The sequence below is a fragment of the Larimichthys crocea genome, chromosome XIV (genome assembly GCF_000972845.2).
Source record: "Larimichthys crocea isolate SSNF chromosome XIV, L_crocea_2.0, whole genome shotgun sequence".
Taxonomy (NCBI): Eukaryota; Metazoa; Chordata; class Actinopteri; family Sciaenidae; genus Larimichthys; species Larimichthys crocea.
This window is the reverse complement of record NC_040024.1, coordinates 9,203,025-9,228,222: the sequence shown is the minus strand read 5'-3', so window position 1 is coordinate 9,228,222 and position 25,198 is coordinate 9,203,025. Positions and strand designations below refer to the sequence as shown.

General features: G+C 42.1%; 1 protein-coding gene and 1 long non-coding RNA gene across 2 annotated transcripts in view; one reads left to right on the top strand and one right to left on the bottom strand.

The window, feature by feature from the left end:
• Nucleotides 1–315: 315 nt before the first annotated feature.
• LOC113747633 (uncharacterized) lies at nt 316–6,766 on the top strand. The gene is made up of 2 exons (XR_003463746.1): nt 316–4,975; nt 5,253–6,766. It is a non-coding gene; the product is annotated as an uncharacterized LOC113747633 (long non-coding RNA).
• Nucleotides 6,465–25,198, bottom strand: part of tnfsf10l (TNF superfamily member 10, like) — a 50,991-nt gene continuing 32,257 nt past the window's right edge. Inside the window, exons 3-7 of the mRNA XM_019265693.2 lie at nt 11,013–11,049; nt 10,811–10,918; nt 7,963–8,126; nt 7,701–7,811; nt 6,465–7,607 (exon numbers count right to left, since the gene is read on the bottom strand). Coding sequence (XP_019121238.1) covers nt 7,422–7,607; nt 7,701–7,811; nt 7,963–8,126; nt 10,811–10,918; nt 11,013–11,049 — 606 coding nt within the window. The 3' untranslated portion in view covers nt 6,465–7,421. The remainder of the gene's footprint in view (nt 7,608–7,700; nt 7,812–7,962; nt 8,127–10,810; nt 10,919–11,012; nt 11,050–25,198) is intronic.

Below are 25,198 nucleotides of genomic sequence, written 5' to 3'. Positions count from 1 at the left end.
TCTTTTAGGTTCAGATGAAAATCAATGACACGACGCTGACAGTCTCTGATCATCTGACAATGGGCACTTTATTTAAGCACAAAATAACACAAAGCATCATTTAAAAATGAATTTTAAAAAGGCATTCAACAGCTTTACATGTACATTCCTCAAATGGTATCAAATTAATTTTAAGAAAGGAAGAAAGATTTGTATTGAACGATTTCTGCATTCATAGACAGTGTTTTTAAGGAGTGATGTGTGTTTTGATATAGTAACAATAACATGTACAAAGACCGTTTAAAAAATGTAATCCAGGAAAACGATATAAAAGCTGTATTGTAAGCGTAGTTATGATGTAAATAAATTAAGTGTGAATATTGAGGTGGGGTACTCAGGTGGAGAAAGTTGCCCTGTAAGCAGAAGGTTTGTTCAAATTCCCGGAACAGCTGAGAAAGTGTAGGCGGTGGAAATCGAACAAAGTAGTGCTTTGCTTTGTCTTTCATCAAGACTCAGAGGTTTTAATTACACGAGTGGAGCTGCTCATTCTCCAATGGGTAAATAAGGCCTTAATAGGCACGTCTGTGTGGTCTGTGGCATGTGTTCCTACTCATTGTGAACTGTACATGAGTTTGCTGTATGGGATCACAATTGCAGGCCTCCAAAGTGAGGACAATTATCCTGTCCTTACTTCTTCTGAGGGGTATATTTGTGATTTAAACTCAAGGTTGGAGTCCTCATAAGTGTAGTCTTGCAAATCCAATTATGTTTTTCTGTAATGTAAAGATCTGGAGGGCTGAATGTCTGGATTACATTTACCATGTTCGACTGGCACATTTGCCAAAAGTGATTTTTACTACTACAATGTTTTTCATTGTGTCATGTTCGGACAAAAACCTGCAACAGGAACGCTTCATAGTCAGTGGAACAATGTCCCGTAATCTGATCCCGATGGGCTGATATGTCGATCCATCTCGATGCCAGCACCATGATGTCACGGCGTGTTTGCTACGGTTCAAACATCTTAATCATCAGCAACAGTCGGGGCTGGATTTCAAAACTCACTATCCCCTTTTTTCGTTATTTAACAACCATAAATATTTTATAAGCCACAGATGTTGCTTAGAGTGGGTGTGGAAGCAGAAATAATCTCATTGGTTCAGTTGGAGGAAAATTTGCAAATGGGGAAAATGGAGCCATCAGGCAGAAACTAATATGATTATATGAATCATCCATTCATGATGGTGGCATTTGTTGTGTCTGTCTGTCGCTTTTGATGAGATTTAATTTAAACAATGCCTCAGACATGTCATATCTCATGCCGCTTAACAAAAATGATGAATCTCTACCAAACAGTTCTTTATTGAATGTTCCCTGTAGAGTTTTTTCAGTGATTGTAGCGCTATGGGACAATATTTTTGGGTGGGATGGACCAAAAAATCAACTTTGCAAATGTAAACTGATTTATAACCGTCACTAAGGCTCTTCAAAGATACGCACATTTTAGTAAGAGATGGTAAAAAGTAAAACCTTTTAAAGGACCAGTGTGTAGGATCTGCTGCAACCAACTTAATACACCTCACCTCACCTTCCCATTGGTGTGTGGGAGAAACTAGTGGCCACAAAACTCAAGAAAACCACAAAAAACTTTTGGTTTGTCCAAACTGAGCTACTGTGCATGGTATTAATAACATGGTTATCAATATTATCTTCCATTTCTGCCATATTCGATCATTAGGGCCCCCTAAAACTTACACACCGGACCTTTAACATTTAAAGAATTGGTGGACAAATCAGTCAGCTGGAGCATTCGCTTTCACCACCATCTTTTTCCACCCTCTCTTTGAAAGCCTAAGCAAAAAAAAATAATAAACTGTTTCTTTTGGACAACCGGTCTGTCAAACTGAAACATGGCTTGTGATGTACGTCTCTTGGAAATATATAATTATTCAGCAAGCCAACAATTCTCGAAAAAATATATTTATATATTTTAAAATATAAACACAGCATGGATCTTGGATGGGAGCTCAAAACAGAGACCGGAGCTGAAAAACTGGACTCTGTGCTGATTTATGTGAGGTTTAGAGCTCACTGCGTTTCACAATACCAGCTCAGTATCTTTCTGCGGGTCTAATGGAGAGCAAATGATCGACAATGTGTCCGACTCGCGGTCTGGCAATTTCTAATGTGACGCTACAAACTGTAGAAACGCAGCTCAAAAGGCACTTTTTGTCCAGAACCATTTCTGTGGCAGAGCCACAGAGAACAGAGTATTTACATAAATGAGACATTATTCAATAGTAAAAACAGAACTGCCAAGATCAACAGCAATGGGCTGTTTTCATCTTTGAGAAAGTAATTGATCAAGATGGCCTTGGGTTGGTTTCACAGAAGACTGTTAGCAAAGATGGTTGGTTTCAGATGTTGATGCACACACACTCTTGCGTCTCTCTTGTCCAGCTGATCTCATTTTAACTGGCTAATTAGTTGTTTTCCTCTCAGAACCTGCGTGTTTCAGAGAATGAAAATCTAATTTGATAACCTTGTTTGCATATGTTTTCTTTAGGCGCCACGTTGGCTCAGCGGTTAGCAAAAAGTTCCGGGTTTGGACCCAACATGCACGGCTGGGAAAGTTCGCTATGGTTTGAATTTGAGGAACTTGAGACGTTGAGTGCAGTGACACATTTTTGGTGCGTCGACGTTGGACTTCAGCGCATTGAGTTTCAAATAAAACAGTGACTCAGCTCAGATTTACTTTGAGGGTGTTTACATTCGCGTGGGTTGAACACTGTTGCCATTTTTTCTAAATAATCCCCAACATTTTTCAAGGACTGGAATGAAGTAATTTGGGTAAATATTTGTAACTCAGTGGCTCTCTGAAGTGTTCGACCATCTCGATGATAAGACCAGACAGTCAGCTTCTTTTTGCTTCTTTCAGTTGTTCTCACATAAGTGTTACATGTGGTCAACATGGTTAAAATTCAGCTATTTGACCTCCTACTCATTGTTTCATCACAAACCCCACCGATCTTCTGAGTATTACAGAGCCAAAGCTGAAACTCTGTTCTTATTTTTGACAATCGAATTGGCCTCTCATCTTATAAACTCTTACCAACATTATCTTCTCTTTCTTTAGGCATCAAAAAGCAGCTTGATTTGATTTAAAACTCTCTAGTTATCAAGACTTTGGGATGACATGGCTCCACACTGCGAAGGCAGATTTATGGGGGACTTTTTAAATCCTAAACAGAGCATGGCACTAAAGCAGCATGTCACACATGACTTATTAATTAATTATCTAACACAAAGTGCATAGTCGCTCTGCAGGGCGCTGCAAATGAAAAACATTTTAACTCTGGAAACGTAATTAATGAATCAACCAGCGGGAGATCATGAATTGTTTTCCTGCAAAGAAACTTAAGAAAAATTATGTTTGGACTACATCCCAATTGGTAATTATTTGCAAGAGTTGGTTACTTTGATTTCTGGAGTTGTTCTCATGTCTCCTTAGCCCACTACTACACAAGGGACCTCAAAGGTCAGGGGTCAGCTGCAGACCAGAAACTGAAGTTGAGGATAAAACAACTTTTAAACCAGTAGCTCCCAAGATTCTTGGCATATAGACCCCTTAAAATCAAGCTGTATTCACGTGTTTCACAAGTTTTAGATATCAATAACTTGTCGGCAGTTCAACCAATATTTCCCAAAATAAGCAAAGATAGGAGAAAAGAAATTAGTCTGGCAGAACTTTGTTGTTTCTTCTTTCATTTTTCCATTTTTGTCATTTTGTAAATAAGTTTCAATTGCAAGTTGGGAACCACACATGTAGATTACAAATAACCAATGTTTCGACTGCATCCAAATTACGATAGAGCTGTGTTGTTGTAACTACATGCAGAGCGACAATCATCAAAATGCCTTTGAAACAATGGTTACTTCATCCTAGTTTGAAGTTTAGGTGGCACATTACGAATGTTGTAATAAGAATCATTGACATTGGCAAGCAGTGTCGCCCCAGTAAACACTTTTGGTGTGAGAGTGCACTGGATTACACAAACTTTGCTCTTATTTCTTCCTTTTATGGCCTTTTTAGTCCAAATTGCGCTGTATATAAACAGTGCGAGCTGTTGGTTACAATCCATCTTTGCTTTGCAAGTGGTGTTCATCCAGTTTATTTTAGTATGTTGTCTAGTTCTCTATGTGTGGTGGGTCCAGTCTTTGCAGGTTTCAGCCGGTCTTCAGGTTCAGACACCTACAGTTGCTGCAATCATGCTTACAGGGATGTTTACGCTGAGATTAGCAGTTCAAGGATGTTCTCTCGATACACTGTAGATCTCCACGGACACAGAAAGTTCAAATATTTATTTATTTCCTTAGCAACAATGTGCTACACATGTTCACAGCTACAAAACTGTCCAGTAGAAACACGCCAACACAGACACATTCAATGCAAAAGTTTTCCCAGCTGGCCCCCGGGGGTGGATTCATGCTGCTAAAGTATGAGTGTGTACGTTACATTATCATCATCGCTGGACCTGTTTCTGTTAACTGTTTGTTTTGGTTGGAGTGCAAGAAAGAAAAAGGCCGTATCATTTACCCCGGATAATAAACTGACGGAGGGAAAGTGAACTTGGCATGTGCGATGTGATGGGAGCATAGAAAGCCCAACAGAAACGTGACCGGGTGCATGCCACCCGGCGGAGGAGGGGGAAAAAAGCCGCAAAGACAGCAATCAAACACAAACCGAAAATTGGCCTTCAATTTTGGGCTTTGCGGGAAAAATAAACGGGATGTGTTGTTGTGTTTTCGTAGCTCCCCCGCAATGTAAATAGAGTATATACACAGGTATGTGTGAACCACAGTGCCAGAGGAAAGGGCACAGCCTAGATGTCACTTCAATAAAAGTGTGTGTGGAAGCATATAAATCCTTTTCTCTGCGGCAAAACAAACTGAAAGCCGAGTACACTAACAAAGAAATCTGTGTGTGTGTGTGTGTGTACATTTGTTTGACCTCATTTTTACGGATTGTCCATGTGAACCAAGCCCTTTGAACAAACACATCCTCTAAGTGCACACACACACACACACTCACACACACACACACTCGCTACACGCCTCCGAGTGATCACTGACAACTACCAGATGGCACGGGGAGGCTAGACAGTGTAGATAAATGAGTGTGTGTCGAGAGTGTGTTTGTGTCTTTACACTGGACGTGACACAGGATGATGTGTGTGTCTCTGGAGCACAGACTAGCCTGGATGTGGAGTAAGGTGTGTGTGTGTGTGTGTGTGTGTGTGTGTGTGTGTGTGTGTGCGCCAGAGTAAAAAACACGTAGGGGTTGAGTCTGTGCTAGTCAGTGCATGGTTTATGTCTGCGAATATTCTCTCCCAAATCTTTCTTTATGTACGTCTGTGTCTTGTTACTGAATCTGGTCTGTGTTTTTCCTAAAATTCACCTTTTCTATGCTCGCTCCATGAGCTGGTTTTGCTCCATGGACTTCATACGGGAGTTTTTCCAGCTGCAGAAGTTGCATATTTGCATGCTTACAAATGTTTTTTTGTTTTTTTTATGGATTTGTCAGTGTGTGTTTTTTGGTAAACAGGCGTTGGTGTGTCAGATTTAGCACGAATGCACCAGATTCATCTGATTAAGTCGCTGGTAGCTGCACATATTTATGTAATAGGTTGACATTCTGGGATTTGTTTGCAAATTAATGAATCAAATACGAAGCTCATTTTGTGGACATGACACGATCGGCGTAACGTGAATCAGTAAATCTTTCCCAAAATGTCAAACTGTGTTGTGCTAACGTAAGGTGAGTCTACTCCAACACCCGGATGATCTTTATCGGTGTTTGGTGTCGACTCTCCAGTGCCCTTCAGCGTTTTTAAGTTTGTTTTGGTGATTTGCAAAAGAACAAAAGTCAGAATTTTACACATACTGGTGCTTTCAGTGAGTATACTTCAGTGTTATATGCTCTGTTACTGTTGAAACAACTGTTTTACATAATCTAGACTTCTACAAAACCTAGACTTTTTTTTTTGTTTTTTTTTGCTTTTGATCTGAAAATAACCTAAACCATACTCTGCCAACGGTCTTTGTTTGTGTGCGATTAGCCTATTTACATGTGTGTCTGTCATCTTGTTCTCAATGCTCTGTTGTTGTTTCTGGTCGGATGCTTTAATGATCCTTTGGAAAATAAAAGTGAATGCAGCTCCACAGGGTAGACGAGAAAGACAAGACAGATCAAAATTCTTGACACGAAAAGAAAAAAAAAAAAAAAAACAAGCTGTGAAAAATACGAGGAGGGAAAAACTGAAAGAGAAAGAGAAGGCAGACCGGTCGGTCTGCATACCACCCTCTGCCTCTTTCTCTCTCTCTCTTTGTCCTTTTATCTTCTTCTGCTCGGCTCATTCATATTGGCATTTACGAGATTTCTCCCTCCTCCTTCTTGTTTTCAGTTCTTGCAGACTCTTTTTTTGTTCGAAAGGCACTTTATGTTGCATCTCACAGTCTTTTAAAAAAAAAAGCAATCCTTATCCTCCTATTACAAATGTCCTTGCATGAAATCCACAGTTCTAGTGTTGCGGGTAGATAGTCCTCAGCAAAATCCAAGTGGTTTTGAGTCCAGTCAAGGTAAAATACACATGAATTACAATCACCACAGTTCATCATCTAAATCTTCTCAGCTCGTTCATATGTACAGTACTCTCATGGCACGCTTTTAAAAAACAAAGTTATATTCCACAAATCATTGACTTTGGTTTGATTTTTTTTTTTTTGTGTGTGTTTTTACTTCTACCATTTCACCATCCGTCCTCACATCTTCGATGCAGAGGATCGAGTTTTTATTGCGTGTACATTCTTCGGTCTGGAATCCAAATCCGAGGGTCTTCCCACAAAAAGGCTGTTCGGGATACACTGAGATTCATGTGTTAATTTATGTTGTGATGATAATAGAAAGCAGGGAGGCCTGATTTTTATTTTATTTTTTTGGGGAGGGCGATTCTCAAAGATTTCAATGTTTTTCCGTGGTTTACGTCTCTTTTTGACGTCCAAAATGCAATTTCCCTTCCCCAAAGAATCAACAGAAAATCGATATCCTCACATTTATCTTCACGTGATTGCACTTATATCTTCGTATATCTTGTTCTCAGTGGTTAGGTTTTGCTTTATGGGGAGTAAGGACGACAAATCCACTGTTTCTTTTTCCCTTTCACGGCGTCATCTTGAAGCGTTCCCTCAAACGAAGCCCTCAAACCTCAATCCTTCAGTGTATCCGTCCAAGCAAACATTGAGGATTCGGGGAAACATCCCGCAGCTCTGTCTAAATGACACATTTTCCAATCAACGGATATTCAAAAGTCTCCTGCCCACCCATTTATCAATCCATCATCCCATTTGTTCCTTTTTTTTCTCCTCCTTTCCATTCCTTCCTCTCAGAGGTCCAGGCGGAAGGCACCAAAGTAGCTTGAGGAGTCATCTGCGTTGACCATGGTTGGGGAAGAGACAGAGACAAAGAGCTCGTCGCCAGCCCTCAGCTCGAACAGCCCTCCCTGGTAGACGGAGTGGAGGGCGTACTCTGCGTCTGGAGCCCAGCACTTTGTTCCAACCCCCTTCAGGAGCTTCAGAGAAGAGAAAAGGAAGGTATGAAAGTTATTTAACACTACCTATAATCCAACATGACCACGTTACATCAATAAAAAGGGATCATTTACCTGTATGGGGCTTGGGTAGGAGGTTTTCTTGTAGACGCACTGCACCAGCTGGTGGCTGACGCTGCGCTGGTCTCCATCGCTGGCTGCTGGGGATGGATAACGGAAATAGACCTGGAGGCAAGAGAGGGCAAAGCAGGGTAGTATTAGGGTTGTTCCAACCAAGTTTGTCATTTGGGTTAAACTTCCAATGTCAAACAAGCAGTTAACATTCATAAAAGTATTGTAGGTCCAACCGAAGTAGGTAAGTTTTCCTCTGGTTTACCTGTGAGTACAGGTAGTAGCGCCCGTCCTGAGGCACTCGCAGTTTCCCGTTTGTCAGCGTCATGTTGTGCAGGTGAGCGCCAAAGCTCTGATTGGCCCATGTGCGCACCACATGGCGGCAGGACTGGTGGAGACCCGGCGTGGGGAGCGGATACTGGGGGAACCCTGTTGGTGAGAAGAGTCCATGGTAGGGTTAATCACAAGGACTGAAGCACAAAGGAAACAAAATCACAGTGTGTTGATATTAAGTATAACAGCACGACCTTGAGTGTGATATTACTGTTATACAACAGGATCAGTTTAGTTAACAGTCATAAGTGACAACAGACAACTTTGATCTTTAAGTCTAAATGACCGTAGCCCAGTGGACGTTAATATTTCTGAGACTTAGCCGAGTGAGAGAAGTTCAAAGCTAGTTAGTTTCATTTTTGCTCTTCCCTAATTTGTCTGATGTCGTATAAAGTTTGCTGAAGTATCCAGACTTCTTTCCTTCCCTTCGTCCTCTTCATAGTTTAAGTACAAATGTTATTTGTGGAAAAACCTTTACAACTTAAGATCAATGGCGACCATTCTTTAGAAGAACGGACACGATGGTGGTGTCAGTCTTTATTCTCTAATTTCATGCAAGTAAGCAAAATAGCTCCAAACTATCAAACCAATCCTTCAAGACAAGTCAAAGACAAATAAAACTTTCAAGCATTTGATTGGCTGCCCTGCTCTGCTTAGCACAGTCCAGTGATAGAGAAATGTTTGTACCTATTGCAACAAATAAAAATATGTGCTACAGAATACAAGTCTTTCTCTATATCAGCACTCATGGAACTTACTTGGTTGAAATTAATCGTTTGTATGATATGATTGTTGACAATCAGCGTTTTCTTTGTCTTTAAAAGGCAGTGGCTCAAAAAGAAACACACCACGAGCTCGTCTGTTGGTTGGCTCAGAACCAGCCCAGGCGTTAGTCAGTAGCCAATGCGTCTTGGGCTTTCCTTCCACATTCAACAAGCATCTTTTCCTGTGCATGCATCATGCATCATTTCCTGCCTTCATCATGCATGTGCATGTTTGCACATGCCGTAGGAATGGCGAGAAGTCTTCCCTGTGGGAACTGTCGCCGTCACTGTCATGTCATATGTTTGTTTCTCATGAGTAAGATGATGTGTTATTAGAAAACGGCATCAAAGGTCCTCGAGCGCTCGCTGTTGTACTTCCTTCTGAGAAATCCAGGCAGAATGTGTGAACCTCACCCTCTCTTCCTTCTTCCTTTACACACACACACACACACACACACACACACACACACATGCATGTACGACATCGTCTTTGCCCTTTGTCAACTCAATGGAAATAACATCAGGCAGTCTTTGCCAGATTGTGAACACCCTTTAGCTTGCACGCCAGCCTCAGAAGAAACAATACGAAGGTCTGGATCACACACACACACACACACACACACAGCCCTACTTCAAATTCCACGTTTAATGGCACACGTGTTCATCATTACTCCTATCTCCAGCACTGTCCTAATAAATATCTGTTTTACGGCTGCACTCGTTGATATACCTCGCTGATGCATGTTGGAAAAAAGCCTCCGGCACACATGAAGTGATTTTTTTTTGAGGACACACACTTTAATTTGATCCTTTATATAGCATGTCCTCATTTTGTGCGGTAGCCTGCCGTCATCTTAACGAATACGGGATTAATTTAAGGTGTATGTCAGCAGCTCGCACACACTGAGGGAAGATTAAAGGCTACAGTCCAGTGATCTGGGAGATCTCGAGTTTATCTCTTCAAATAGAGTTTAAACACTCTGCTGCCAGGATTTTGACTCGGACAATAAAACACGATCACATATCATTGATTCCAGCTTGCTTATTGTAAATTCAGACAGGATTCAGCCAAATTTGTCCATTTATTTGAGCAGCCGCCAATCAGACGCTCAAACTGGTCAAACCTGCACAGTCAGCCTGAAATGTCACTGAAACTCTAAACTCTCTTGTGTTCTGACTTTATTTCATGTACCAGCTTCTAAATCTGAGTCTGACTCACAATATATGCTGCAAAGAAAGAAGCTTAATTTGGTTTGTGTCCGATTGGTTTGATTGAGAGAGCAGTGGTTGAGCAACATAGACAGTGAATGAGAATGAGCAACAGCAAAATCTGGTTAATTAGCAAAATAAAAAGCTCTTTACAGATTGTTTCACAGCGGTTTTGACCCGCCTGAGGAGATCAGGCCTATAAGATTTAAGATTTATGTGTTAATTTGGGCTACGTGCAGCAAGGAGGCCTGATCTTTTGGGGGCGATTCTCAAAGACTTTGTTTTTCTGTGGCTTTTCGACATAAAAATGCAATTTTCCTCCCCAAAGAATCAACAGAAAATTTGTATCATCATCTCTTTCTCTATCTACATCTCTACAAATCTATATTCCTTTTGTAGATTTATTGCTTTAAGTTTATTTTCTTGTTGTTTGGTGGGAGACCCAACAGGTCCCATCATGAGCAAACACTTGGCGACGGTGGCAAGGAAGCACTTTGTAACTGTGTTTTGAAAGATGTTATATAAATAAAGTTTCTCTTTTCTTTAAAGAAAAACTACTGAAGCTTTTTGTGGAACGTTTACATTTTCACTAAGCCATAATTCGTTACTTGTCCTCCGCCTCCACCCACAAAGTCTGCTCGTTCCTCCCAGACGTCTGCATCATTTAAATAGAGATATAGGAAAGGAGTACATCGTGTTTAGTGTCTTTATTTGAGTTGTAGTTTTTTTACGCGATGCACACAAACTTTCATGATGTTCGGTTTCCTTCTCGACGCCTTTAACCCAAAGCAATAATCGCAGCCTCACCTTGAGAGCCGGTGTCTCTGAGGGTCAAGTGGGCAGATGGCCTCTGGGCCACAGAGGTCATGAACTTTGTCCCTGTGTTGTTGAAATTGCGAGGCATGGTCCTCGCTTCTGAGAGCAGGGGAGGAAATGGAAACAAAAAGTCAGGAACGACGTCTTTATGTTGTGATGTTAATGTGTGTGTGTGTGTGTGTGTGAGACTCACCTATGAAGGTTTGTTTGGAGATGATGTTCTCTGTCACCTGAAACAAAGAAACAAACAAATGATGACATCTGTGGCTAACATGGCCGCCGACCCTCCAGTAAAAATTAACTATCGGAGTCGATAAGTCGTTTTTTTTAAAGCAGTCATTCATGTTGACGTTAACCTTCATGAGTGTGTGAAGTTAATAACTAACTTTTATTTTTTAACTTTCCCGTAATGGACGGAACGCTGATACTGGCTGCAGACTGAAATGATCCTCATAAACATGAGTGTAATTTATTCAATAGTTAACTTGAGTCAGTTTTATTCACGCAGCACTCCTCAGACAAGCTTCGATTCAGATAAGATAAGATGAGATAGTTAGGATAAGATGTACTTTATTAGTTCCCGATGGGAAATTGTATAAGATTCAGATTATATAAAACTTTGCAGATAAGCGAGGACGATGGAGAAGAAAATGCTCAACCTCAGAAGGCAGAACGAGAAGTAGTAAAACTATTATACGAAGAATCAGAATGACCAATATTAGATCAGTCAAGTACAAAACTTTTTTTGTAAAGTTTTTTAGCCGGTATGCCGGGGCGTCTTAGTGTTTGTAGCAGAGTCAGTGTCGTGCCAGAACAGGAGCTTGGTCAAGCAGGCAATGACACTGGACTCAGCAGCCTCTATGGGCATAAAAACCGAGGTGAAAAGACTGAGGAGGACGAAGAGAAAGAGAAAATAAGAGAGTGAGCGAGCAAGAAGCCGCTGGACAAGAGTAAACGTGGGACTGACTTTTAGTGGTTGGTGAAATAAAAGGCTGAAAGACGCCGAGCTGGGCTGACTGCTGCTGGACTAGTCAGTGATATCAGCTGCTGCTGTGTCTTGTGTTGTCGCAACTCGTGTGATGTTTGGCTGTACGCTAACACTTGTACAGCTGTACATCCTTACCACAGTGGAATTGCACAATGAAAACCGGGGTCGCTAAATCAAAAAAATACCAATTTTTACATAATATAGCTTTAAAAGTCTCTTGTGGGTGAATTAGAGAAAGTTGAGTTTGAAGTAGGAAGACAGGCCAAGTCTTCCTCCTCCCCTCTCCTTCCATCATCGCTGTAATAAACCATAAACATTCCTGGTTTTATTCCCGACGGCACACATCGTCTCTGCTTTATTTCTCTCGCCCTCGCCATGTCATCCTTAGCCCCTGGCGAGTGTCCGCTGTTTCATCTCGACACATCCGCACACACAAACACAGATGCATTTTCTCACTCTCACACTCAGTAACTCTTTTTCTCACACACACTGGCATGCTAATGCTTTCTGTATGGCAAGACAGTCGTGCCTTGTTTTTGTCTTTCGCACATTCTCAGTCCAGCTTGTCTCGCTGCTCTGCCGTTAATTATCTTCTCTAACGTTCTGTCTCTCTTTTCTCATCCTCCCATTCGTCACTTGATCACCCATGAATCCCTCATTTTCTTGTGCTTTATGTCTCACCTCCTTTTCTCTACATCTGTTCACCTCTTAACCTAAAAGGTCACGTGTTAAATCACCTGTTACCAGTCATGTGGCCGGTCTAAAGCGCCCCCGAAGCGTGGCACTAAAGCCCCCCTGTGGTATAAAGCGCCCCGATTCATTTGCTGAAAATCCCCACAAAGTCCTGAATATGATTAATTTCACCACTGTTTTTAACGGTCATCCGTGGTGTTATTCTTGGCAGCGGCGTTGTTTCTCCTGCACCAAACACTCAACCCAACCTGCAAATTGGACATGATCGCTCTGGGGTTTGGCGTGTGTGTGTGCGCGCTCGAGTGTCTACGTCTGTGTGAACAGCAAAACATGGGGCCCCCCCACATGTGTATACCCTATATATACCCTAAGGGGGAACCTAATACGGCAAAGTACATAGTGTCAGCCTGGTCTTGCTTGCTCGTCTCGCTAGGCGTAGCGTGCCTGTCTCGGCCTCACGTTCCTCATGTCCTGAAAGCAGAAAATTACCCGCACGCACGCGCCCACGCGCACTTAAAGAAAGAGAGAAAATTGCCAACAGATTTTCGTCCCCGCATGTGGCTGCAGTTGAACAAGTAGAAAGTCAAAGAAAAACAAGAAATGTAGGGGGGTGTTTTTCAGACAACTGGACCCACTATGAGCTTTCAGTCCTCTGTCAGGGCGACCCCCAGAACAGCATGTTTTCAATAGAGTCGAGTCGAACCCGTCTGCTGTCTTTAACGCCTAAAAAGCTCACATGGGAAACTACTGCATGGCCATAATCAGCTGTAGAGGCTGCATGCATAATTTATGCTCACAGTACGTCTCAAGGTGAAACGCCACCGTCGTGCAGAGTTATAGACCATTTACGGTGTTTCCTTACTCACTGTTCGCATCTGGTTTGTATTTGGGACACTTTGTACGAGTGAGGGGTGTCCGACATGTTTTAAATGAAACTCAAAGACATTAAATTAAAGGCATGAATGTGACAACTGAGGTAGTGAATTGCTCGTAGGTGCATGAATAGCCCAATGTGCTCGTCCTGTGATTGACTGATTGACCTCTCTTGGCTGTACTCTGTACTCTTGTCAACTTGGCATTGGCTCCAGCCATGGGCCTCTAAAGAATAGCTGTGGATAATGGATGGATATTTGGCAAAAAAAAAGCACAATTACATCTTGGCTCTACAGGTGGTTTCAGCGTGATACATTTGCAATGAAAGCAACCGGCTGGTACCCTTCAACTTCTTGAGTCTTGAAGTCATTATTACGCCCCTTTAAATGAAAAGGTCAATTGCGGCTAACATCATGGGATAATCCCAGGTAATCAGGGCTTTAGGTTGTTGTAACAGCTTGCTAAAGACAACAGCATGCATTGAATAAAATAAATGTCAACACTGTAAGCTTTCAATTATCAGAAATGTGTTATTTGAGCCAGATAGCTCCATTAAAGGTTCCACAGGAGGTCACGCTGGCCTTAAATCCAATCCATGGGAACAATCACTGCCCATTCTTATACATGCTCAGGGTAATCCAAACTTTTCTCGTCTGCATATATTCTGTCAAGTATGTCAGATATCTCCCTCCCAATGTTTAGATAAGTTGTTCCTCATTGGTGGAACGTCTACCAAACCTCGGGGTGGCAGTAGCTCAGTCCATAGAGACTTGGCTTGGGAACCGGAGGGTGGCCGGAGGGTGCCAGTTCACCTCCTGGGCTGCCCATTGCTCCACCATCTATCTCCACATTGCATGTATGTGTGTTCTGGGTTAAAATACATATAATGCATGCTGCTACTGGCACCAATTATTCTTCACTAGTACAGGCCTCACCATTACTCTGGATTCAAATATCTTCTGACTGCCATGTTTGTTAAACTGGTGAGTTTTTTGTTACCCAGGTCATTATTATTTACTTCTTGGCTGCGGTGAGCAGTATGTATCATTTGGCTGCAACAAAGATGTAGGAGTTTTAGGAAATCTATCTTTTTTTCCAGTCCGCCTGGCCAAAATAGACTCCCTGGGTAGTTAAGACGCTTATATTCTGTCAAGTATGTCAGATGTCTCCCTCCCAATGTTTATATAAGAACCAGCATATAGATGTAAGATTAGATTTCTTTTCCCCACGTTCCCATCAGTGCTATCCAAACTATCCGATTCTATTTCGAGTTCAAACTAATCCACCTCTTGTTTGAGGATTTCACTCAGCCTCAGAGGTGCTTCTCATTTGAAGAGGCTGAAAAGGTCGTAATCCGGACCGTGGGGCGCCAAGATGACCTGTGATAACTTCACCGAAGGGCTCCTGCAGCTTTACTTGCCCTTGGAATATGTTTCTCAGTGTGCATAATGAGTAACCCAACAATACCCCAAAGAATGCTTTAATTTTCATACCTAACTATCCAGATGCGTCATAGATTTGATGTGACATAATTGGACGCCGTGTCTCCATCGTTGACATTTCAGATTTGGACGATTTGTGGCGTGACTGTTGTTTGGGCAAGTCGTAGCACAATGACACCACACATGATCCTGCAGAAACTCTTGCATATTTGTCGGGTAAGAAGAATCTTTTTGTTGCATAAATGAAACCCTGATGTAACATTAACCTCAACTTTCTAACCGTACCCATAAGCATTAAACAACAACCAGAAAAACAGCATGGCAATAAATGCTGCACATCTGGCATTGCCAGGAGGTTAATCAAAAACTCTTGCCCTATGTGGAGCAAAGGCTTCTGGGCCTGATTTCTGCCACCGGGAAGTTAGTGATGTTTATGTGTTTGTGGGCTTTTCCCTTAACGAGGGTTTTAACGGTTGTCACGTGGTGGTTTACTGTGAAAGACTACACTCCTGCCCCCGTTAAGTGGAACGCTTTTGTTTTCTGTAAATCAGCCTGTGGTCTCTGATGTGACAAGCCTCGAGGTTTTAAGTTCACCGCCAGCATGACCCGCCATCGGGACATCGCTGTCGATGTTTTTTATGCAAGTCAAGCATTCCAGTTGCGATGGCAACAACAAGGAAATCTTAAATCTGCTCTTTAACCCAGATTGAAACAACAGGCCGAGAGATAGAAACTGTCTGATTTCATCACGTACAACTTTGTCTGGCCAAAAGTTAAAAAAAGAAAGCAAAATAAGACAGACAGAGAGAGAGAGGGAGAAAAACGAGGCAGAGAGTAACGAGATGGTGTGAGTGAATCCTTGAAAATTCCTCCATGGCAGGTCTTATCCACGTACACCACAGCCCACACTGCTGGTGTTTTTAAAGAGTTATCAAACATGAAGCAGCACATGCTGGAAAAACATGACTTTTAGTCTCTGGTATGGGCCAAGCTCCAAGATGCTCCCACAATGCAACTCAATAGCGTCTCTGTCACAAATGTCGACCTCATGGTGGTGCTACAGAAATCTGGGGATCATGAATGTCAAATTTTATGGTAATCCATCCAACGGTTGTTAAAATATTAGAGTCTGGACCACGCTGGTGGACCATTTGACCAACGCTGCCGACCCTAGAGCCACACTGCTAACTTGACAAGCCATTTTCAGTATGTGGTATATCAATCTGTATGGTAAAAATGGTAAATTCACACACTGATGGCATTGGCTGCCATGCAAGGTGCCAACTGCTCATCAGTTTTAGGAGCTAACCATTCATACACATTCACACAGTGATGGAGCAATTTGAGGTTCAGGATCTTGCCCAAGGACACTTCTGGAGGGGATTGAACCGGGGATCGAACCGCTGATCTTCTGATTAGTGGACGACCCAGCCGCCCCAATTCAAATGACCTTAAGAATTGCTGGAGTCTCCCTTTTAAACACTGAACACACCAACTACAGTAGCTCAGCAGCAGCCGTAAAATGAAGCCAGAAAGGATTTAACCTTATCTCACAGGACAGTTCTGATTGCACAAGTTGTACCAGCAACCAATCATTTCATAAAGAGTAAACATGCAGAGTTAAGTGAGGCCCGCGGTGCCAAAAATCAGAAGTTGGTGGGAAGAAAACCAGCGAGCACAAAAAAAAATGACGGACAATTATAGGAAACAAGAGAAGAAGTGGAATGAAGTTGGGGAAACACAGAGGAGAGTCAGAGTGGACAAGTATGGAGAAGAAAAAAAAAGAGAACAGGAGGAGGACTGAAAGAGAGGATTGAGAGAGGAAAAGAAGGAGAGTGAAAGAGGGACAAGTATGGACATGAAGGAGCGTTTCTTCTGCAGATTAGCAGTAGCTGCAACCCAATACTTTAATATGCTGCTCGACCCCGACAGGCCTGGACTGGCAGTGTGTGTGTAGGTCTTTGAGCTACAGCGACAAACTCTTATCAAGCCTAATCTGGTCTGAGAGGCTACTCATTCCTTACTGTGTGTGTGTGTGTGTGTCCAGTTTTGGTGTGCGTACAAATGTGATTTCTGGGAGTGTATTTGTACCGAAGACGGAGACTAAATACTTAATAGTTTGTGTGTCTAATGGCTAATGCTGCCTCTTAAAGCCGGGTCGATGATTAATAAGTAACTCAGACTTTGTTCAAAACCAGATTGGTATGTAGATCTGGAGAAAAAAAGGAACGTGCACAGTGTTTCTCTTTGTTTTGTTTTCTTTCTGTTGAGTCAAAGTCAGCAGTTTTGATTAAGAATAAGACATCCGTCTTTCTAGAAAACTGGCACCAGCTCCTGTGTGATAAATTAAAGTTTTACAGCTCGCTGTTTTGAAAGCTCCCCTGTATATTTGGCTTAATGTCAACCAAACACCTCTGTTTTACTTTTTCACACTCTCTCTCTCTCTTTTCCTAAAATCTCCCCTGAGGCCGAGCAGTAACGGATGCCTGACATTTCAAGCTCCGTGGAATTTTTTTTTTACCCCAGGTGATTCTGCACGCACGCGTGATAAACACGATATAACTCTTCGCCGAGGTTCTTCAGAAAAGCGGCTCTTCAGAATATCTTCTGAGGTGGTACGCGTCCCTAAAGCATACGGATCTTGTACATGAAGCTGAGATGGATACCGCCAGTCACTGTGTTGCGTTCAGCGCCGTCATCTGACTGTGGTTTACCCACTCTGCGGCCAAACAGGAATCCCTCATTAGTGGTTTAGTAAAGGTTTTTACGACAGGTAACGCACCAGTGGCCGACTCGATGCCAGCCTCTGATAACCGACCTGTTTGCTGTGGGAGTTTCCTGCCAGACAAATGTTTTGTGTACAACTAAGGAAGCAGTTGACTTCAAGAGATTAATATCACCCCTTTTATTGCCTTTCTGAGTTTCAGTCCCATAGATGAGACCTCAGGGTTATTAGCTCGGTTCCTTTCCTCTCACTCTTTTATCGATTTCAGCACACGGTTTCGCGGCCGAGAACAAAAACAGGATAAAGCTGTTTATGGGTAACAAACAGCACATTACGGAGTCAGTTCTCACTCTGTGCTGAGTATTTGCTTGCCTATATGTGTTTGCTTGTGTTTCTTTCTATATTGTTCTCTCCGGTTCCTCTGCAAGACATAAACAAATGCAAAACTGTAGTCGGGGAGGAAGTTTCTACACCGCTGACTAATGCACTAATTCTCCCTCCTTATGCCTCTTTATGTCTCTCTATCTCCCTTTCTGTCAACCTTAATCTCTTCCTCAACATGGTTTTTACTCCTAAGGACACAAACAGCATGAAAGTAGGCCAGGGGCGGGGTTGTTTTACAGCTTTAGTATTCTTTGGACTTTCTGTGTAACTCGTAAGTTTCGTTTCCCATAAACAAATACTAATATCAGTATCAATACCTGCATTAGTACGTCACAATAAAGACAAGTAATGCCTTTGTGACGTCTGTGTTCTCTTCTGTAGTCCAATACAAACTCCACAGATGAGATATTTTAGTTTCTTTGGAGGGATATCAAAGTTTTATTGTTGGATTTTCGTTCTCAAACAAAGATATTAATGGAAGCATTGACCTCTTACATCAAATTCGCGCTACAAAACTCGGGCGAAATGGATCAAAACGCGAAAATAAGTTCTTGTTTTCTATCAGACAGTCCTGTAAAGATTGTTGTAATTGGCACGGAAGCAAGACCGTCCTAAGCGCTTGCCTCAGCAATACTCGTGCAAATGTATGAACACAATAATTGGCCTCTGTGACAACTTTATCACCCGATCGCATTCACTTTTATTGTTTCTGCATGAACTTTGTCCTTGTCAGTTGCTGCTGACACAACAAGAAACACGGCAGTTACAGCAATGATGTCTAAAATCTAAATATCTGCATGTGAAGGAAAGACCAGGCCAGCTCATACTTTATAAAGTAATGCTCACATTTTGTCAGACTACATGTATCAATTACGAATGTGGTTCAACCTAAGATGTAGAGAAGTCAGAAGATCAAATCATAACAAGGCTTGTAGACGTGCTACAGATCAGAACAACTAATGGACTGTTATGATGAACAGGGAGCTGAGTCGGAAAAGCAACGTTCCGGATTTTCCAGCCCATCTTCGTTACATCGTCAATCCATGGTCATGAGCTTTGGGTAGTGACCAAACGAACAAGATTGAAGACACAAGCAGTCCGTAAGGTGGACGAGCTCATCCTTTAGAAAGGTTTCTGATCTTATTAGGATACCTCTTACTTTGGAGGTGTTCTGGGCATGTCCAACTGGCAGGAGAGCCAGAACCTGCTGGAGGAACTGTCTAGCCTGGGAATGCTTTAGGATCCTCCCAAGAGGATCTGGAATGCATTGCTTGGGGGAGTGATGTCTTGAACGCCGGATAAATGGAAGGGAATGGGTGGAATGGATCGAAGTCCATTGTTACTTTGCATCTTCTGACAAATATGATCTGATGATTTAAGTTTAGTGGTGATGCACACGGACAGAAAGTAGGATGTAATTCAAAATTTCCGTTTTGTGAAGTCAGTTTTTCATTTTTATGTAGAAGTGGAATTTTAAAACATCATATTTCAAAATCACTTTATTAATTTTGCATGTCAATGAGATACTGTTTGTCAAATCTTAATTTTTTTCTGCATGGTCTAGTGGAAACTTTCTGTTACACCTTGACTTAAAATGGCAAATGGACAAGATAAAAGTGTTCCAGCGCCATAAAAACACTGATTTATCTGCAAAATAACTTAATAAATCGGTCAGAACTTTCTGCCTGGTCCAATGTCTCCACCCATTGGACCATGCATCTGGCAGGTTGCTCAGATTGAGTTTGGCCCGTACTCGCTTGTCTGTGGTTTCCACTAAATCATCTCTGAATACCACAGCTTCCTTTGACTAACCTGTAGAAAAAGCACTTAAGAAATATGTTTTATGAAAAAGAAAAAGTCTTTCCAAAACCTGATGGTGAGCCTCAAGCGCTTATCGTTTAGACTGTCAAAACGAGCCCATTTATCAAACGTGGCGAGCGTGGTTTCAGACTTTCTGCTTACAATGCGATGACCTCATAGGGGTTGTGTGTTTATTCTTTTATCGCGCAGTCGTGTTTATGCCCGATTTTCCATTTTTATTTTTCAAGCTGACAGCGGAGGCAGCCCAGGAAGTCAGCGCACATCTAGGGAACGACTAAAAATAAAGAGAGATAAAACGGCAGAGCCAAGGAGACTGTGTGGTCGAGAGATGATATTAAACATGAGCACAACAGTTTAAGGATTCACAGAAGCGCTTCCTGCGGCCGGAGTGTACTGTAGGAACTTTGTTAGGAACTGTAAGGACAAGGAACTTTTTCAAGGTTTTAACAAAGCCTGCAGTGTGTCTAACAGACTTACTGATGCTGGAAGCTAAGTATACCAGTTGTGATATTACAACAATGTTTGGTCTGTAAATTTTCCATGTTCAAATCTGTGAATGTTTTGATGAGTTTTACATCCATAGAAGGGTTTTGCTTGGAGCAGTGCTGCCTGTGTCCTGTTTGAACCTCGAAAATCAAAACATTAAAAGTGATTATTGATGATATCATAAGACAGGGCAGTGAAATAAAATAGTGGTTTGCTTTTATAGGATCCATTTAAACTGAATCAAAGGCAGCAGAAAGTTAAATATTTAGTTCTAGAGGGTTAACTTAAAGAGATAGCTGAGCTAACCACTAACCTGCGACAAAGCCAAGAACATGCAACTATTTTTAAAAATTTTATACATTTATTTATTCATAAAAAGCTGCTGCGCTGGTTGCTATATGACAGTCAGAATATGTATAAATAACTAAAACAGGTATGTATTTCTATCACTGGCAGGTAGAGGAGGGTTAAATAAAAGTTGTTGGTTCAACACAGCGATTAAACGATAACTTCTTCAATTTTGGACTCAAATTTGGAGTCAGTGCAAAAACTCTGATCCTGTTGGATCAAATCAAGTCTGAGGTAAAACTTTTCCACTTTTCCACTGTGGCTGGTTTTCATCAGAGTTTCCTGTATATATATTTTTTTTAAATCAGATCATCATAAAACTCTCCACACACTTATTCCCCACAGTATCGGAAATGAAACTCTGACACTTTAATTCGGTTTCTCTTAAGCAGGTGTGAGCTAAGTATGTTGACTTTTGTTGCTTGGCTGGTTTCAAATATAAATCTGGTCTCCTCCTTTTCCCCTCTCACTCTAATTGCGGTTTACGATCTTTAACCCTGCAACGTCTAATGCACACTTTCATTTTCTTTGTTTTTAGAACTTTTGAATACATTATTCCCACATGATGTACAATACAAAGCTGGAGATGAAGGCTGGGTGGAATCTGATGGGTGCATGTCAGCATTTTTTAAACATCTCTTACGCCCCCGACAGGAGGGAAAGTTTTGATACGAAGAAGAAGACGACTCATCGAGCTTTATGGACAAGTTAAAAGCTTCACAGGTGCAGTAGGAATGCTGACTGTGAGCTTTAGTATATGACTTTGGAAGTACCCCGGGAATGTGCTGTGTATAGACTTTAAAGAGATGAATAAATTCGTTTGATGGGAGCTTTCTGCTTTGGGGAAATTCCCCTGAGATGGTATGAATCTGGCATTTTAGCATCTAATGCTTATATCGTGACAGCACTAAATCGTCCTGGGTTTTTTTTTTTATTAAACAAGAAGCTGGTGTTAAAGAAGCTAAAGAAGTATTGTGTGTGTTTATATATGATGCATGGTGCAGGAGCCGGGATGTAAAGATGGAGGGATTTTCAGGGGGTCGATGGACGGGAACTCTGCCTGAGGGATGAATGAGGTAGAAGGAGGGTGGTTGACGCCAGACACAGAAGTCTTTTGTGTTTGTGTATCAGCTGGAAATCACTAACAACACTGCAGCCCTCCACCCTCCCCGTGTGTGTGTGTGTGTCAGTGATTGACATTTGCTTTTGAATAGAGTAGAATAAGACAAGGAAGTGCTGCTCAGAAAGAAGCCGACTTTGGCTTGAAGCAAACCCAAGACCAGACCCAAGAATTTGCCACTCTAAATAACAAAGGGTTACGTCATTCTCCATCTCTTTCTCATTCCCACAGACTGAGATGACCTACTTTTGATCAGTTCTGGTTTTACAGTGAGGTAGCTGGAGGTCTGCTCCTCTAGCTACCTCACTGTACATCAACGTTACATGAGTTTGAGTTTTAAAGTTTCTTCATCTTGTCTGTGAGGAAGCTGAATCTGGGGAAACTGAACTTTTAGATCCATGAAGAACCTGTTTTATGGCTCTACAATCAAGTCCTGTTGCCTGAAATTTCACTCTCTTCTTCACAGCATCAGAGCAGTCTTGTGAATTCATGAAATCTTAAAGGTAAAGCCTCTGGATGGATGGATGGATGGATGGATGGATGGATGGATGGATGGATGAACATGGGTACTGTAGTTAGTTTTGAGTCAGTCCCACTAAATTCTCACATCGGTGCCAAATATGTTTCCATCCACAGCTAAAAAATAGATCCCACCAACTGCACAAGAGGTAACAACAAAATACATAAGCCCCCGTGTTAAAAATCCAACTTCACAGCAGAAATAAAGCATAGCAGCTTTGATCGACTGGTACAAGATGTTACAGGTGACTTGTTTGAGCAACCAGGCGTCAATCAACCCGCCTCCGCTCCACCCACGCTCCACGTCTTTGCCCATTTGGTTGTGGTAGGACTGACAAGATGGTGGCTGAAACCTGTGGTTGACATCACAGATAGTCTGTTGATTGTTTGTACCATCTGCGGTCTCGATGTGAAGGGATGTTTGATGTACTTTAACTGATGCCTGCAGGGCACTTTGTTCTAATGTGATAAATGAGCTGCTTTTCTGTACCCTTGTTGTGTGTTGACTTCAGTCAGTGGGACAGTTTATTGGGCGTCAAGACACATCTGTATTTTTTTAATTGCACAAAACAGTGGGTGCTGGTGTTCTGTCATGACGTCGGGTTTGCAGTCCGTACAGGGTCATCTCGGTACTTTCCTTTAGGAACCGCTTTGCCACCGACACTTGTAAAACACACACAACGAGGTCTTTCATGTAGCAAACAAGAGACAAGCACATGGAAAGATTCAAAGAACAGAAAGTCTATATATCTTTAGATAAGAGCAGAGGGATCAGACACTGTTTTATTCATTAACAATTGAGTTATACTGTGGCACTAAAATGTCCGTAAACTGAACCTCAAATGTTCAAATGCCTCCTTTCATTGCAGGAACATAATTCAGCTCCGAGGAACATTTTAACACTGAAGTGCAGGGCGCTCTGCTTTCTGAGGGTTTCGAACTTTAAAGCCTGCTACGTGTCTGTCCACACCCTGACCGCCAATGTCTAAACAGCCGTTTTGCATCAGCGGTCAAAAGCCAGATATTTGCTATGACATCAGAGCTTTGACATTGGGCAGATTTAGAGATATAGCGCCCACAATACATCTGTGTTTGACAAAGAGAGGCCGGCTGAGCTTTGTTTCTTTAAAGAAACTGACCTTTGATTGGAAATAAGATGCTGGAGCATGACGGCAGACAGAAGTACCGGTATAACAGCCTCTTCTCGTTCATCTTTACTGATGACCCTTGTAGTTAAAGCAACATTTTCCACCACAAATTAACAGATTTTTAATCGTGTTGATCTGCCAACAGTAGCTGCTGATGACCAGTGATTGCGAGGTGGGTCTGTTGGACACGTAAGCCTCTGTTCCTGAAGGTTAAGCATTTATTTGTGACCTCGTAAATAGTTCTTGGTTCTGCTGAAGACTAGCTCTAGAAAAGAAACCATTCAAAGAAACTCTCGGTGAAAATCTTGTTGTAACAAGCTGGGATAGATGAGAGTGTTTGAACTACGACCTCTGATTTTAGAAGCTAATTTTTCACTTGTCACAGCGTTTTTTCCTACCACAGCTTGTTAAGTGTCACCTTAAGGTCCAGCAAATGTAGATTTTGTCCGCTTGTCACAGAAATAGATGTTCAGAGCACTTTAAGCACTCCTTGTCCATGTTGGCCCATGATGAAGCTCATGTGACATGGATAAAAGCTTCTAAACCGCTACTAAGTTGACGTTCAGTCTAGACTGTTTTGCTGTTTCTGAGTCCAGGGATGAACTCTTTATTCATCCCTGTAACTGTTCAGCTCTTATCTGCTGATGAAGACCATGTCATACGGTCAAAAACTTCCTCAACAGCTGCTGCTAAATGAACCGTGAGCTGAGATTGTTTTGCTGCAGGAATGAATTTATCCATCTTGGTTCTTGAAAGGTAGAAATGTGCAGACAGAAAAGTCTTTATGAGTTCATCTATAGATGTAAAAAGGGGGCGTGGTTTGGGGTTTAAGTTGCTGTTTCTCAGCCTTGTCTACACCCGGCCTCACTGAAAGGAAAGGTAAATCCCTTTTTTCTGTGCCGGGGGGGAACTGGTTCTCACCCTTTGACCTCAACCGGAGGCTGTCCCCTTCAAACAAAATAACTGCTGTTCAGCCACTGCCGCGTCTCTCCGCAGTACGTGTTGCATACATGCAGATTAATCGCCAAAGTGATCTTTTAAATAAGTGTAATTGTGAGGATACACCACAGCTGAGACCCAGGAGACTACATCTGAGTGAGCAGTAATCGAAATTCCTGCCGTGTATGTGTTAACCCCCGACCCCGTCTCTGAACGTTATCCATCACTGCAACTGGAAGTGGGGGGCTGACGTGTTGTCAGTTTATCTCAGCAGGTGCAGATGTTACAGTGCTGTGTCTTAAACTAAGAACAGCAGGGTTGAAGAGCGGAGGAACGTTACCCCGGTCTCAACTGGGGCTGAGAGCTTTTCGACTCAAATACCTGAGCTTAGTACGCATGCCATCATAAATCCCCTTTTGCCGTTCCTCCCCCACCCCCTGCTGGTTTCCAGCCTTTCTTGCGCTTCCATGTAGCTTCGCTTGACGCTCTTTACATCATTCACATGGCACAACGCGATAACTGCACATGTGCAGAAGAACGAAGGCACGTTCATGTATGTTCTCAGCCGGTGGAAGATGAAAAGGACTGAGGGGGCAAATTCTCCAGACGGGAAGATCGTCAAGCTCCAGGAGAGCACAGCGTCGTCTTCTTCTTCCTGTCCTCTTTCTTTTCTGTCTTTGAAACCCCATGCTGGTTGTTTTCTCACAGTCTACCCCATTAACCTTAAATAGTTTATATTCATAGCTGAATTATCCCCGACCATTTTACAATACATGGTGTGTTTTTAAATCGATTTTCCGCCTCTTTAGTTTCAGTCCATATGAGCGCAGAATGAAACATTTTATTGCAGACTTAAAATCGTATATTTTTTCATTGTTGTCGTGCTTTTCTGC